The sequence below is a fragment of the Pelodiscus sinensis genome, chromosome 2, assembly GCF_049634645.1.
Source record: "Pelodiscus sinensis isolate JC-2024 chromosome 2, ASM4963464v1, whole genome shotgun sequence".
Taxonomy (NCBI): Eukaryota; Metazoa; Chordata; order Testudines; family Trionychidae; genus Pelodiscus; species Pelodiscus sinensis.
Genome location: NC_134712.1, coordinates 85,129,224 through 85,142,386, shown reverse-complemented (window position 1 = coordinate 85,142,386; position 13,163 = coordinate 85,129,224). Strand labels below are relative to the sequence as shown.

The 13,163-nt window shown below is 44.0% G+C and overlaps 1 protein-coding gene across 3 annotated transcripts in view; it reads right to left on the bottom strand.

The window, feature by feature from the left end:
- The window catches only part of ANKRD12 (ankyrin repeat domain 12), a 133,912-nt gene that overhangs the window by 24,812 nt on the left and 95,937 nt on the right, over positions 1 to 13,163 (bottom strand). For all 3 annotated transcript variants that reach the window (XM_075920968.1, XM_006117461.4, XM_014570674.3), the window contains one exon: positions 12,256 to 12,403. In XM_075920968.1, coding sequence (XP_075777083.1) covers positions 12,256 to 12,403 — 148 coding nt within the window. The remainder of the gene's footprint in view (positions 1 to 12,255; positions 12,404 to 13,163) is intronic.

The following is a 13,163-nucleotide window of genomic DNA, read 5'->3' as shown; positions in this document are numbered from 1 at the left end:
TTCCTTTCCTGCCTCTATCCTGAGGTCTTAGGTCCATTTGTCCTAATGAAGCATGGGATACGCTCACTTTTGATTCTGGACATACAACACTCCAGTCATCTGAAGAAGTGGGCTGTGCCCACAAAAGCTCATGATGCCATCTACATGTTTAGTTAGTCTTTAAAATGCTACCATACTATTTGTTGTTGTTGTAAGTTTATCCTCTACAGACTAACTCGACTACCCTCTGAAGCTAACGTTACAATAGCAGACAAAGACCTTAATCAGAAGGAATTCCCCATTGTGCTAGGCACCCTTGGGATACGTAAATATATGTAATAGGGGTCTGAGATGACTGTACATCAGTGGGTAAGGGATCTGGCCAGAATACTCATTGCCATTACTCTTTAAACAAGTTTTTCCCCTTTGTCCTGGCAGCCTTGGAAAATGGTTGTACTGAACAGTGCCTTGTTTTGTCTTCGCACTTGTCTGTAAAAACATTTTCAGGGTTGAAGCGCTTTCACCCTCCCTAAAAGCTGCTGATTAAGATAGTAGGTAATGCTGATTCAACAAAAACAGTAAACAAACAGGGACGAGTATAATTGTATTTATCACCTACTTACTAATATTTATTTTATGGGCACTAACATTACCAAATAAGGTTTTAGGAAAAGTAGTGATAGACATGTGAATTATCATACTAAAATAGATAAAAGAGTGTGATTGGCACCAGGTTGTTGCCACTCAGGACATTGTGTTGAATGTCAGCGATAAACGTGCTTGGGCAATAAAGTGGTTCCATTTACCCCATCCGCTCCTGGGTCGCCTGTTTCTTCTCTAATAGACACCATACAAACCATTAAGACGGCCCACTTCCTGCTCCAAAGATCTCAATGTAATCCTTATAATGCCATATGGCAGGCAAATATCAGTATTCTCATTTTATAGATATATGAACTGAAGCACAGTATCCAAACAGAGAATGGTCCCATGGGTGGTTGGTGAAGGCATGGCTGGGGGAGGTAAGTCCCCAGCCCTGCCCCTTCTTATGAAGCCTCACCCCACAGGGAGGCAGGGCAGCATGCCATGTGCACACTCCCCCTGCCAGCTACAGGGAAAGGAAGGAAGCAGGTGTGTATGTGTTTGCATCAGCCTTGCTAGTCCCAGAGGAGGGCGTGGTGCACAACCCCGCACAGCCCCACCTCTCCAGTCCTGGAGGACATGGGTGCTCCATGTGACGCGGCCTCTCTAGCCCCAGGGAGGGAGGCGAGCATGTGGCATGGCCCCAACCTCCTCAGCCCCAGAGAAGGTTGGAGGGCATGCGCTGCAGGGCATGGCGCAGCCTCCCCAGCCCTGGAGGAGAGCATGCCACATGACCTGGTCCACCTTTCCTCTCCAGCCACAGAACACTGGGAGGGTGGGCCCTGGGGGCAGCAACACTCCACCCTAGAATGCCTACAGCAGGCATTCTAGGGTGGAGTGTGGATGGGGCTATGCATTGCAGTTTGGGAAGGCAGAGCCTTTTTCCACCTTACATACCAGACGCCCATGAGGTCCCTTAAAAAGCATATATACAAACTCTAAATAAACAAAACACAGTTTTTTCCCCTCAACTTTGAAGTGTGGATTTGTTTTAGTGTTTGGTTTTAGTTATTTTCCTGTGAGAAATGCAACTCAGTCATTGTAGTGTTGTCTCTCAGAGCCTTCTGAAAAATAACTAGCCTTTAAACAGAGGTGAAAAGGATCTGAAAGTGTCAGTTTCATTCACGTTTAAAGTCAGTTTCTAATTCATTATTATTTGTAATAGGGCAAAACTCCTAGTGCCCTAGGCCACAGCAATATAAACTTAGAGGGCCTTTCCCTAGGAGGATGTTTCCAAAAGTTAAATGATCTATTCCAAGCATGGTGAATAGCAAAAAGCAAACAACATAGGAGGTATCTGAGCCTCTAGCCATCATCTTTGGAAAATCATGGGAGACACGAGAGATTCCAGAAGACTGGAAAAGGGCAAATATAGTGCCCATTTATAAAAAGGAAAATAAGAACAACCCAGGAAACTACAGACCAGTTAATTTAACTTCTGTGCCAGGGAAGATAATGGAGCAAGTAATTAAGGAAATCATCTGTAAACACTTGGAAGGTGATAAAATGATAGGCAACAGCTAGCATGGATTGGTAAAAAACAAATCATGTCACAGCAATCTGATAGCTTTCTTTGATAGGATAACGAGTCTTGTGGATAAGGGAGAAGCGGTGGATGTGGTATACCTAGACTTTAGTAAGGCGTTTGATATGGTCTTGCATTATATTCTTATCAATAAACTAGGCAAATACAACCTTGATGGGGCTACTATAAGGTGGGTGCATAACTGGCTGGATAACCGTACTCAGAGAGTAGTTATTAATGGTTCACAATCCTGCTGGAAAGGTATAACAAGTGGGGTTCCACAGGGGTCTGTTCTGGGACAGGATCTGTTCAATATCTTCATCAAAGATTTAGATATTGGCTTAGAAAGTACATTTATTAAGTTTGCAGATGATACCAAGCTGGTAGGGGTTGCGACTAATCTGGAGGATAGGGTCATAATTCAAAATGATCTGGACAAATTGGAGAAATGGTCTGAGGTAAACAGGATGAAGTTTAATAAAGACAAATGCTAAGTGCTCCACTTAGGAAGGAACAGTCAGTTTCACACATACAGAATGGGAAGCAACGGTCTAGAAAGGAGTACGGCAGAAAGGTATCTAGGGGTTATAATGGACCACAAGCTGAATATGAGTCAGCAGTGTGATGCTGTTGCAAAAAAAGCAAACATGATTCTGGGATGCATTAACAGGTGTGTTGTGAGCAAGACACGAGAAGTCACTCTTCCACTCTACTCTGCACTAGTTAGGCCTCAGTTGGAGTATTTTCTCCAGTTCTGGACACCGCATTTCAAGAAAGATTTGGAGAAATTGGAGAGGGTCCAGAGAAGAGCAACAAGAATGATTAAAGGTCTAGAGAACATGACCTATGAAGGAAGGCTGAAAATTGGGTTTGTTTAGTTTAGAAAAAAAGAGACGACTGAGGGGGGACATGATAGCTGTTTTCAGGTATCTAAAAGAGTGTCATAAGGAGGAGGGAGAAAACTTGTTCAATTTGGCATCTGAGGATAGAACAAGAAGAAATGGGCTTAAACTGCAGCAAGGGAGGTTTAGGTTAGACATTAGGAAAAAGTTCCTAACTGTCAGGGTGGTCAAACACTGGAATAAATTGCCCAGGGAGGTTGTGGAATCTCCATCTGTGGAGATATTTAAGAGTAGGTTAGATAAATGTCTATCAGGGATGGTCTAGACAGTATTTGGTGTTGCCATGAGGGCAGGGGACTGGAGTCGATGACCTCTCGAGGTCCCTTCCAGTCCTAGCATTGTATGCTCATGACATTTACTATCTTTGAGGTTCCCCCAAGCCTGGGAAGAATCTCAAAGAAAAAAATCAGAAATACATTTTAAAATTCTATCATAATCTTTCTGGAATATGAACAAAAACTTATTTTTCCTTCTACAACCCCAGAGCATATCTAGCAGACACACCCTCAAAGACTGGCCTTTATCAACAGCTGAGGCTATGTCTAGATTGCAGGCTTCTTTTGGAAGAAGCTTTTCCAGAAGAGAGCTTCCGAAAAAACTTCTTCCAAAAGCGAGCGTCTACACAGCAAAAGCGCATTGAAAAAAACTATCTGATTTTTGGAAAGATAATGTCCATTCAGTGTGGATGCTCTCTCGCATTTAAAGCTGTGATTACTATGCATGGAGGGGCCACCAGGGCACCTGTACTTTTTCCTCTTCTTTTGAAAGAACTCCCTCTTCTCCAACCACACACGCCTTTTTCCGAACGAGCTCTTTCGGAAAAAGGCTTTTTCCTAGTAGAAAGAGGTTTACCAATGTCGGAAAAATTCTTCCGTTCTTTCAATTTTTTTCCGAAAGAACGTGATTGCAGTGTGGATGTAAATTAAGCACGTTTTTTAAAAAAAAAGCTCAGTGTAGACATACCTTGAGCACCTGGATAACCTTAGAGGAAAGAAACAGAACACAGGATAAAATGTTTCCAGATCTCATTGCAGGCAACCACCAAAATGAAAACAATGTAGAGAAATGGAAGTTGTATTTGAGGTTGGAGAGGGAAAAATCACAGAATTATCCAAAGAGAACATTGCAGTATCCAAACAGTGTTGTCATGACAAAAGACACAGTGGAAAAAAGAGAGGGATGTGCAGAGACAACCGAGAAAAACACTCTGCTACAGAGCATGCTGCTAGCAGGCACTTAGACAATCTAATGCTCTCAATCAGGACACAGCCATCTTCTGCAGCCCTTGGACAATATGAGATATGCGAACACCAGCATATATTCCCTGCTGCACCCCTGCAGTCATGCTTCAAGAGACCATCCACCTCCCCAGCCTAAGCTCTGGACAGTGAAAACAATTGCATCTGGGAACCCAGCTTTTAGAGCTATATAACCTTTCTGATTTATAACCCTGACATTGAACCCCATAAAGGCACAAAAACAAGAGGCAGAGATAAGGCCTGTGAATCAGAGCTCCTCCACCCGTTGCTGGAGTCAGCTCTCCACTTCACCATGTCACTTTAAAACAAAAATGAAACACAGTTTTAATTAAAGTTGTACTTCTATTATATCATAACTTCGTTGCTTAATAAGAAAAAGTATTAATGACAATACATTTTACACAAAAATCTAAACTGAGCATAAGTTTTTTTTACTAAAATAAGGTGAAATGTGTGCTCATGTGCCTCTCGTATCATACTATTGAAGAGATTGCAATGCTCACAATCCATTTGTCCCCATAATAAAAGCTGCACAATTTAAATACTCTGAGCCTTAGGCCTGAAAGTAAAAACAACAGGCATCTTTGACAGTTATCCTGGCTGTTCCTATTTTCCAATGGATGCCTTGATGAATGTTCAAACTGCTGAGCAACTCTCTGTATCTCAGCCTCTCACCTCACAAATATCTTGCAAAATACAATATGCAGCTATAATCTCAAGCAAGTTTTTTCCCGCGCAGCATTCAACCTCGTCCATAAATAGTGGCATTCCTTTCAGATGCCCAAATGTACACTCAACTGACATTTTGCAACAACTGAGGCAAATTTAACTAATAGCTCTTTCCTTCCGTTCAAGTGGCATCAGAGGGTACGTCTACAAAGCAGTGTTGTATAATAAAGAGCATGTCTACACTACAAGTCTTTATTTTGAAACAACAACAAGCTGAAGGACTTCCTACTCAGACTCCTGTAGCCCTCATTTTACGAGGAGTAAGGAAAGTCAAAGGAAGAGTGTTCTTCCTTGGACTTCCTGCTGTGCAGACAGCGCCAAAAAACCAAATTAGCTATTTCGACTTCAGCCACACAATTGACATGGCTGAAGTTATGTAGCTTATTTCAACTTTAGCCCTGCTGTGTAGTCGTACCCTAAGTGAACATCTACAATAGAATAAAAGACCTGTAGCATGGATGCAGCTGTTTTGGATCCGCTGACTTGCAAGATCCCAGAGATTGGGCTCCAGCCCATGCTCAAACAGCCTCATACCCACCTGTGCTGCAGCGGCCCTTTCGGTGGCTGCAGCAGCCCTTTCGGAGGCTGCAGCAACTGTCCTATGGACGAGACAAGTGGGCTGTGCCCACAAAAGCTCATGATACCATCTACATATTTTGTTTGTCTTTAAATTGCTAACAGACGAGTCGTTGTTTAAGTTTTTCCTGTTACAGACTAACTCGGCTACCCCTCTGAAGCTTTTCCCATATGAGTGCTAGCCACAAGGCCCAGGAGAGCCTGGGGCATTACCAGGGGACCCAGCACAGGTTGGCAGTAGGTGTTGCCCCTCTCCCCACTCACTGCAGCAGTGGGAGCTGCAGGAAGCAGAACAACTCAGCAGTCTCCTCCACTCCACCACCATCTCCAAGTTGGGTCATTCTGCTTCACCACAGCAACAGGAAGAAGAGCGACCTAGACACAGCCCTCTCCAGTCTCCTCCCCTGAGGGAGGTCTTCAGGGAAAAGGTGCAATGGGAGCAGGGCAGGAGTGGAAAGAGGTGGGATGGGACCTCAGGCAAAGGTGAAGGTAGGTCCTACCATTCCTCTAGGTATACATACCAATTTTACATCCCTACAATCTGAGCCCTGAGAGTCCAAGTCAGTTGACTTAAGCCAACCGTGGTGTTTAATTGCTATATAGATGTATCCTGAACTGCTTCTTTAATCAGGGGAGCAGAAGATAAGCTGGTCTCCCTAGGGCAGTGTTTCTTAAAACTGTGGTCCGTGGCACACTGGTGTGCCACGGAGAACAACAGAATTCAAAATGGCTGCCCTTAAAGGGGCAGGCGACTTTTTTTTTTTGCTCAATAAATTTTCTCCGACCCTTCTCCCCCAAACCTTTTTTCCCCCTCTTTCAACAAAAAAATCCTTGGTGTTCCTCATTTAAAAAAAAATAAAAATTGGGTGTTCCTCGGTCTTACAGTTTAAGAAACACTGCCCTAGGATGACTAGAGCAATTACCACATCATTATATCCAAAGTGATTCCGGGGGCAAATTCTCTTTTATTCATTAAAGTACACAGAGCTGAGTTTTGAAAGATACTAGCACTGTTGTAAATCTTCCATGGTAGTCACCAAGTTCTGGGAAGACCAGGGTGAAATATCCTGTTCTGTTTACCAACTCTGGTCCTTCACTTCAGGTGGGGGGCAAACAATAGCCACGTGTCCCATTAATGGCTCCAATACATTCTGGGGATCACATGCATGTAAATCCACATATAACCTCCTGATCGTTACCAAACTTTATAATTCACTGCAACAGTACATTATGCAATCCCTGCATGACAGTGGCCCCAACAGTCAATCCATCTATACCAAACTGACTTGCTATGGACTAGGAAACTGGTCACTCTGGCATGTTACTAACTGCAATGGCAACCCACTACTCAATGGCTGTGTCTAGACTGGCAAGTTTTTCCGCAAAAGCAGCTGCTTTTGTGGAAAAACTTGCCAGCTGTCTACACTGGCCGCTTGAATTTCTGCAAGAACACTGACTGCCTACTGTCTGAAATCAGTGCTTCTTGCGGAAATACTATGCTGCTCCCGTTCGGGCAAAAGTCCTTTTGCGCAAAACTTTTGCACAAAAGGGCCAGTGTAGATAACTCAGATTTGTTTTGCGCAAAAAAGCCCCAATTGCGAAAATGGCGATTGGGGCTTTTTTGCGGAAAAGCGCGTCTAGATTGGCACAGACGCTTTTCCGCAAAAAGTGCTTTTGCAGAAAAGCGTCCGTGCCAATCTAGACGCTCTTTTCCGCAAATGCTTTTAACGGAAAAGTTTTCCGTTAAAACCATTTGCGGAAAATCATGCCAGTCTAGACGTGGCCAATGTGTATGGGGCACCACACATCGGCATGCTATTGTTGCAGCAGTTTCAGGCTACTTCTGCACTGATTTAAAAAAAGGCTGCTTGTGTTATCCTGAAGTTCTCTTGCAACTGATGGTCATTCCCAGTCTTCAGAACAATCCTCTCCCACCAATCCATGCTGATTTCCTTAGGCCAGAACAGTGCTGCACTGTGTGAAGCTGATTTACACACAGTTCCTGCAGTAGCAGTTACTTGGTGTCATCCTCTTCTTCCTTCCTTCTCTGCTACTGTAGCTACTGTTTGAGATGTTGCTACTGCAATATCATATATTGGTGGTGCTGAAGATGGAAGTCCAAAAGTGAAACCACCCAGTTTTAAGAGCTTAGATAATTGTGTATTCACAATTGCCAGCATAGCACTGTTGGATCCATGCTGACCAACAGCAATTAAAAAATAGTATTAGCCCACCAAGAAAGAGATGAAACATTAGAATCCCAGAATTTCTTTGGTGGGGGGCCAGGAGAGGGGCAAATTCCAGTGGCAGGGACCCAGTTCCAGTGTCTGTTGATTTCTTGTCTTCCTCAGGTGGGAAGTGTGATGTCGCGTTGCGGTTTCCCCGTCTCCTGCACCCCCGTAGCAGCACAAACAGACTTCACCAGCCAGTAGAATAGAGGGAGTTTATTTCTTCTCCAGGATACAGCACAGCACAGATGTAATCTGGTTACAGGGCAGGCCTAGGATGTCTCAGCCCCCCTTGAGATGGGGGAGACTGGGCCCCTAAATTCCAGCCCCTTCCCTAGGCTGTCTCCTCCATGATCCCAGACAGAAACTAACCAACCATCCCTTCCAGCCCTGCCCCCCAGCCAGGGGCCGCATTCCACCTTCTTTTGTTCCTCTCCCTGGGAGGTAACCGGTAGAACAGGTTACCTCCCTGTCCCATCAGCTACTCGGCTGGGCCGTGGTACAGACAGCAGTCAGTGGGGGTCACCCACAGCCCAAGCCTAGCAACCAGCAAGGTACCCACACTACGTCACAGGAAGTCTTGCCTCTCTCTTACCCACACAATGCTTAAGCCAATTTGCCAGGAGCTGAGGGTATGTCTACACTACCCCGCTAGTTCGAACTAGCGGGGTAATGTATGCATACCGCACTTGCTAATGAAGCCCGGGATTTGAATTTCCCGGGCTTCATTAGCATAAGCGGGGAGCCGCCATTTTTAAATCCCCGCTGCTTCGAACCCTGTGCAGCGCGGCTACACGGGGCTCGAACTAGGTAGTTCGGACTAGGTTCCTATTCCGAACTACCGTTACTCCTCGTGAAACGAGGTGTACCGGTAGTTCGGAATAGGCACCCTAGTCCGAACTACCTAGTTCGAGCCCCATGTAGCCGCGCTGCACGGGGTTCGAAGCAGCGGGGATTTAAAAATGGCGGCTCCCCGCTTATGCTAATGAAGCCCGGGAAATTCAAATCCCGGGCTTCATTAGCAAGTGCAGTATGCATACATTACCCTCCTAGTTTGAACTAGGAGGGTAGTGTAGACATACCCTGAGTACTTGGCATTTGTCTGTTCCCCTAAAACTTCTGTCATTCTGCTTCACAGGACCTCTGCTTATGAGGGCTCTATAACAGAATACATCTCTATTACAATAATTTTTGTACAAAGTATGTCTTTAAGTTATCATTAGAAAACTTCTAATCTGCTGGCCAGTACTGCACCCTGATAAAATGTGTGAGGCAATTCCTCCGTATGGTGTTAACAACACACATTCCAAACCCCAGAGCCCTACTCAAACAGAAGATGGCAAAAAGGTCTGTCCTAAAGAAAGCAATGTGTGCTCTGCTTAAATTGCATTGTAGGAGTGAACAGAGTCATGAAGCAGAAAGGGATGACAAAGGTAGTTCAACCAGGTGAAAAAAACACCAGGGAGCCACAGACTGTTTGGCTCCTTGCTCTCAAACGGAAATATTTAAGACAGGGACTGTTACTATAAAAAGGAGGGACAAACACCTCAAGGATCCTCCTCTCTCTCCGTGAGGATCGCATTCACTACACCTTAGGAGACAAGTAGGTATTGAATTCGGGGGGAGGGGGAGTCCTGACCTAAGAGTTTGGCTAAGTAATCTGATGGATCATGTGAAGAGAAACTGCCTGAATTTAATATAGTTTGCTAAATTAGGCATTATACAAAAACATCTTTATTTTCCTTGTAACCATTTCTGGCATTTAGGCCTCATTATTTGTATTCACTTACAATTTCTCTCTTTGTAGTTAATTAACTTACTTTACTGTTTTATCTAATTCAGTGTGTTTAAGCAGAAATATCCTAATAATTAGTTGAGATAGTAAGCTATCACGTTATTGTAGCCAGACAGACCAACCCCCCATATCATCCATCTTATTTGCCTCTCTGAAGCATACAGGGCAGAGGAGGAGCAGTAAAATCAGCATAGTCTATGCTGGCTCATCTGATCCTGAGAAGCTGAAAAAACAGATACGTGGAGAGAGAGAGAGAGAGCAATTAAGGCAATCAGTATAGCCATTAAGCTTTGATCTGCTTTGATGCAAGATCAGGATATGCGAGTGTGCCTGGCTGGCACCCATGTTGATACGAACACACAGTCCCTGGGAGAGGAATCCCCCACTGAGAAAAGAATGCCCAGTACTTCCAATTTAGTTATCTCTCTTACAAGTGTAAATTAAGTTCACAACTCCCTTGTAAGAACTGGTCTCACAAAAGACAGACCAGCCCCATTTGGCATGACAAATAAGAAAGAGAAATACGTGACCCCATGAATATAAAAGATGGGTCCAGCACACACTCACTTTGAGTGTCATTCTACCCTCTACCTGCTGGTCGGGTTAGGTGTTTGACCTCCCGAGGTTCTATGGGGACGCCCACCTCATATTTTCGTCTTTCCTAGGAATTGAGGGACCGGCCCTGGCCTGACATGCTGGAGTCGAGAGGCACAGAAGGGGGTAAAAATTGTACCTGGATGTGGTCCTCTGTCTTAAGTGTACACACAGAAAGAGTAAGCTGTTACTTGGTACCATTATTTCTATTTTTCTATCTTTATCTTCTTTGTAACCATTTTAAGATCTATATTTTGCTAGTAGTTAAGAAATAGAACAATAGCCATTGCAACCATATGATTTATAAGCTTCCTCAAATAAACCTGTGGCTGTTTAAGTTTTAACCTGACTCCTTCAGTTGCTGTAATAGAACCAAGCACAATTTAAAAGAACTTCAGCCGGTCATAAACGGACAGATATAGGGAGAGCTTGGGCGTTTGGACTTGTGTCACACCCAGGTGGCAAAATCCGTTGGGGCGCTTCTCAGCCTCCCCGAGGCTGCCCGCTGCGAAGGAATTATGAATTCTAGCAGCTGAAATCACACACACACACACACACACACACACACACACACACACACTGCCCTGACCGTCGGCTGACAGTTATTCCCTTAAAGAAATAATGGCCTTAAATATATACTGTCCATAAGAGAGATGGGCAGTATAGGATATACGTGTCTGGGGGAAAATATGGGGCTGGGTGGTTAGTTAGATCACTTGGCAATATAACCAAGGCTAATAGAGATAGAGCATACCTTAAGTCAGGGTGGGGAACCTTTTTTGGCTTGGAGGCCACTGACCCACAGAAAAATCATTCAGGGGCTGCACACAAGTGAGAAGCAAAAAAAGCCCAAAACACAAAAAAAACCCAGCCCCCTCCTTCCCCATGCCCTCACTGACAAGCAGAAAGACACTCTCTACAATCCTCTTGCACTCTAAAGCCTAGGGCAGCCCAGGCTAGCAGATTTTGTGTGCTCCAGCCATGTGATGTGGCAGTGGCGGGGCTGGAGCACGAGCAGAAATTTCTCAATGCTGGGGGGGGAGGAGACGGGGGAGCCCTGAGCCTTGTGGGCCAGATCCCGACAAGCTGAGGGGCTGCATCCAGCGCCCAGCCTTTAAGTTACAAAATCAGGGTGTGGCTTGCATGCTGGAAGACTGTGAGCAGTCCAGGTGGAAGCCACTTTAGCAAGGTATTTTAAGGCACCCAAGGTTCCAGGGCAAAGGTGTCATAGCCTACCACTGAGCTGGACTATACACTGCTCTATTCCTGGATGGACTTCAAGCCTTTTATGATCTACAGAAACTTAGCCAGGTTCCTCTGTACCAACTATTTAGTCAAAGTTCTGCCTTGTTTCAACAGCTGCTGAGGTATTTTTTCACAAAAGTGCATCAGGGACAACCTGAGAGAATTCCCTCTTGGAAATTTGAGAGCCTATACATTCCATTGCATTCCATATCAGAATTTGGCACAATTAATCATTGTCATGTAAATGGATATGTTGGAACAATGAAAAGGGAAGCTTGCGGTAATTTAAAAGGTTTGAAGGTGTGTGCACAGTTAATCACCACAACTACTCTTAAAATTCATTTTGTACATCTTACAGCATGTTACATTTGACATTATGAGAATCACAGGACAGAAAACCATTCTTTTTTGGCAATGTTACCTCTGAAATCCTCTGCTATTGAGAAATAGCATAACTTGTATGGAACAGGTTGTTCTAACAACAGATTTACTCTAGGTTCAAGACTGATGTTTTACATACAAATTAAAGAAATGATAGATGCTTTCCCCAAGGAGTTTATAGTCTAAATTATACATAATACAGAAAGAAAACAACAATCATGGCAGGGGAAGTACAGTGCATGGGAGGAACAATAAAGAAAGATGAAGGGATAAGCTTGTCACAAATATTTTTATGAGTTACTTTTTAAATTATTAAAAAAATATTCTTTTCTCAAAAATAAAAGAGGCTATATATCATGCATTTTTCAAGCACTGAACAATTAAGGTTTAGCTCTCTAACCTGAGCAACTATCTTCATCATCAGAAATAGGCACTTCCTTTTTCAGGAGCAATTCCAGTTCTTCTGTTTCTGCTACATCAACTGGTCTCTCCCCATGTTTGTTGGCTTGAAATGGATTTCCACCATGTCGAAGCAGCAGCTTCACAATCTGCAACATGAGAACTCGTTTTTTTAATTTTGCAAGAGCTAAGAAGTGACCCCACCACCACAAAATAAATACAAATATTAGTTGTGCATTATTACTACTAACTTCTTGAGTAATAATCTCCAATTTGATATAGGCTATGTGTACTGTAATGACATAACAGAGTGCTCCAAGCTTTTACCAATGGAGGTCCAGACTTCAGAACTGGACTTCTGGGTTGCATCCTAACTACTGAAGTGGGATGTTGCCAATCAGATGAAGGAGGAAAAAATGCACCCCCCTTTTCAGGCAATTAAAGTGCCACACTGTTTGGACCCAGCAACAGCCGGGGTGGGGGGGGGCAGGAGGGCAAAGGAAGTAATCACTTCTTCCCTCGTTTCCTCTGCTCCATCTCTACCTGCACTCACCTGGCTACAATTCCTGAGCTCTACATTACTCCCCTTGACCCAACCTGCACAGGACTCTGTTCTGAGGAAGGGGAAGTGGCACTTCAAGAAGTTTAGTGACAAGGAGTGCCTGGAGGTTTTAGGAAGAAAAGGGCTGTGAAAAAACTGGAGAACCATAACTTCTTAAGAAGTAAGAATTTACTTGTTTTCAATTGAAAGGAAGTTCTAAAAACAATGAATATATTGATTTTAACTAAGCGAATCAGACAAGGCACCACGGTGACTTATTTTTATCAAGCACCCATTCCCATGCCGTGCCTTGTTCCTCTTTTCCATAACTTATAGCTAGCTGTCCCATACTTTCCTGCCCAAACTCT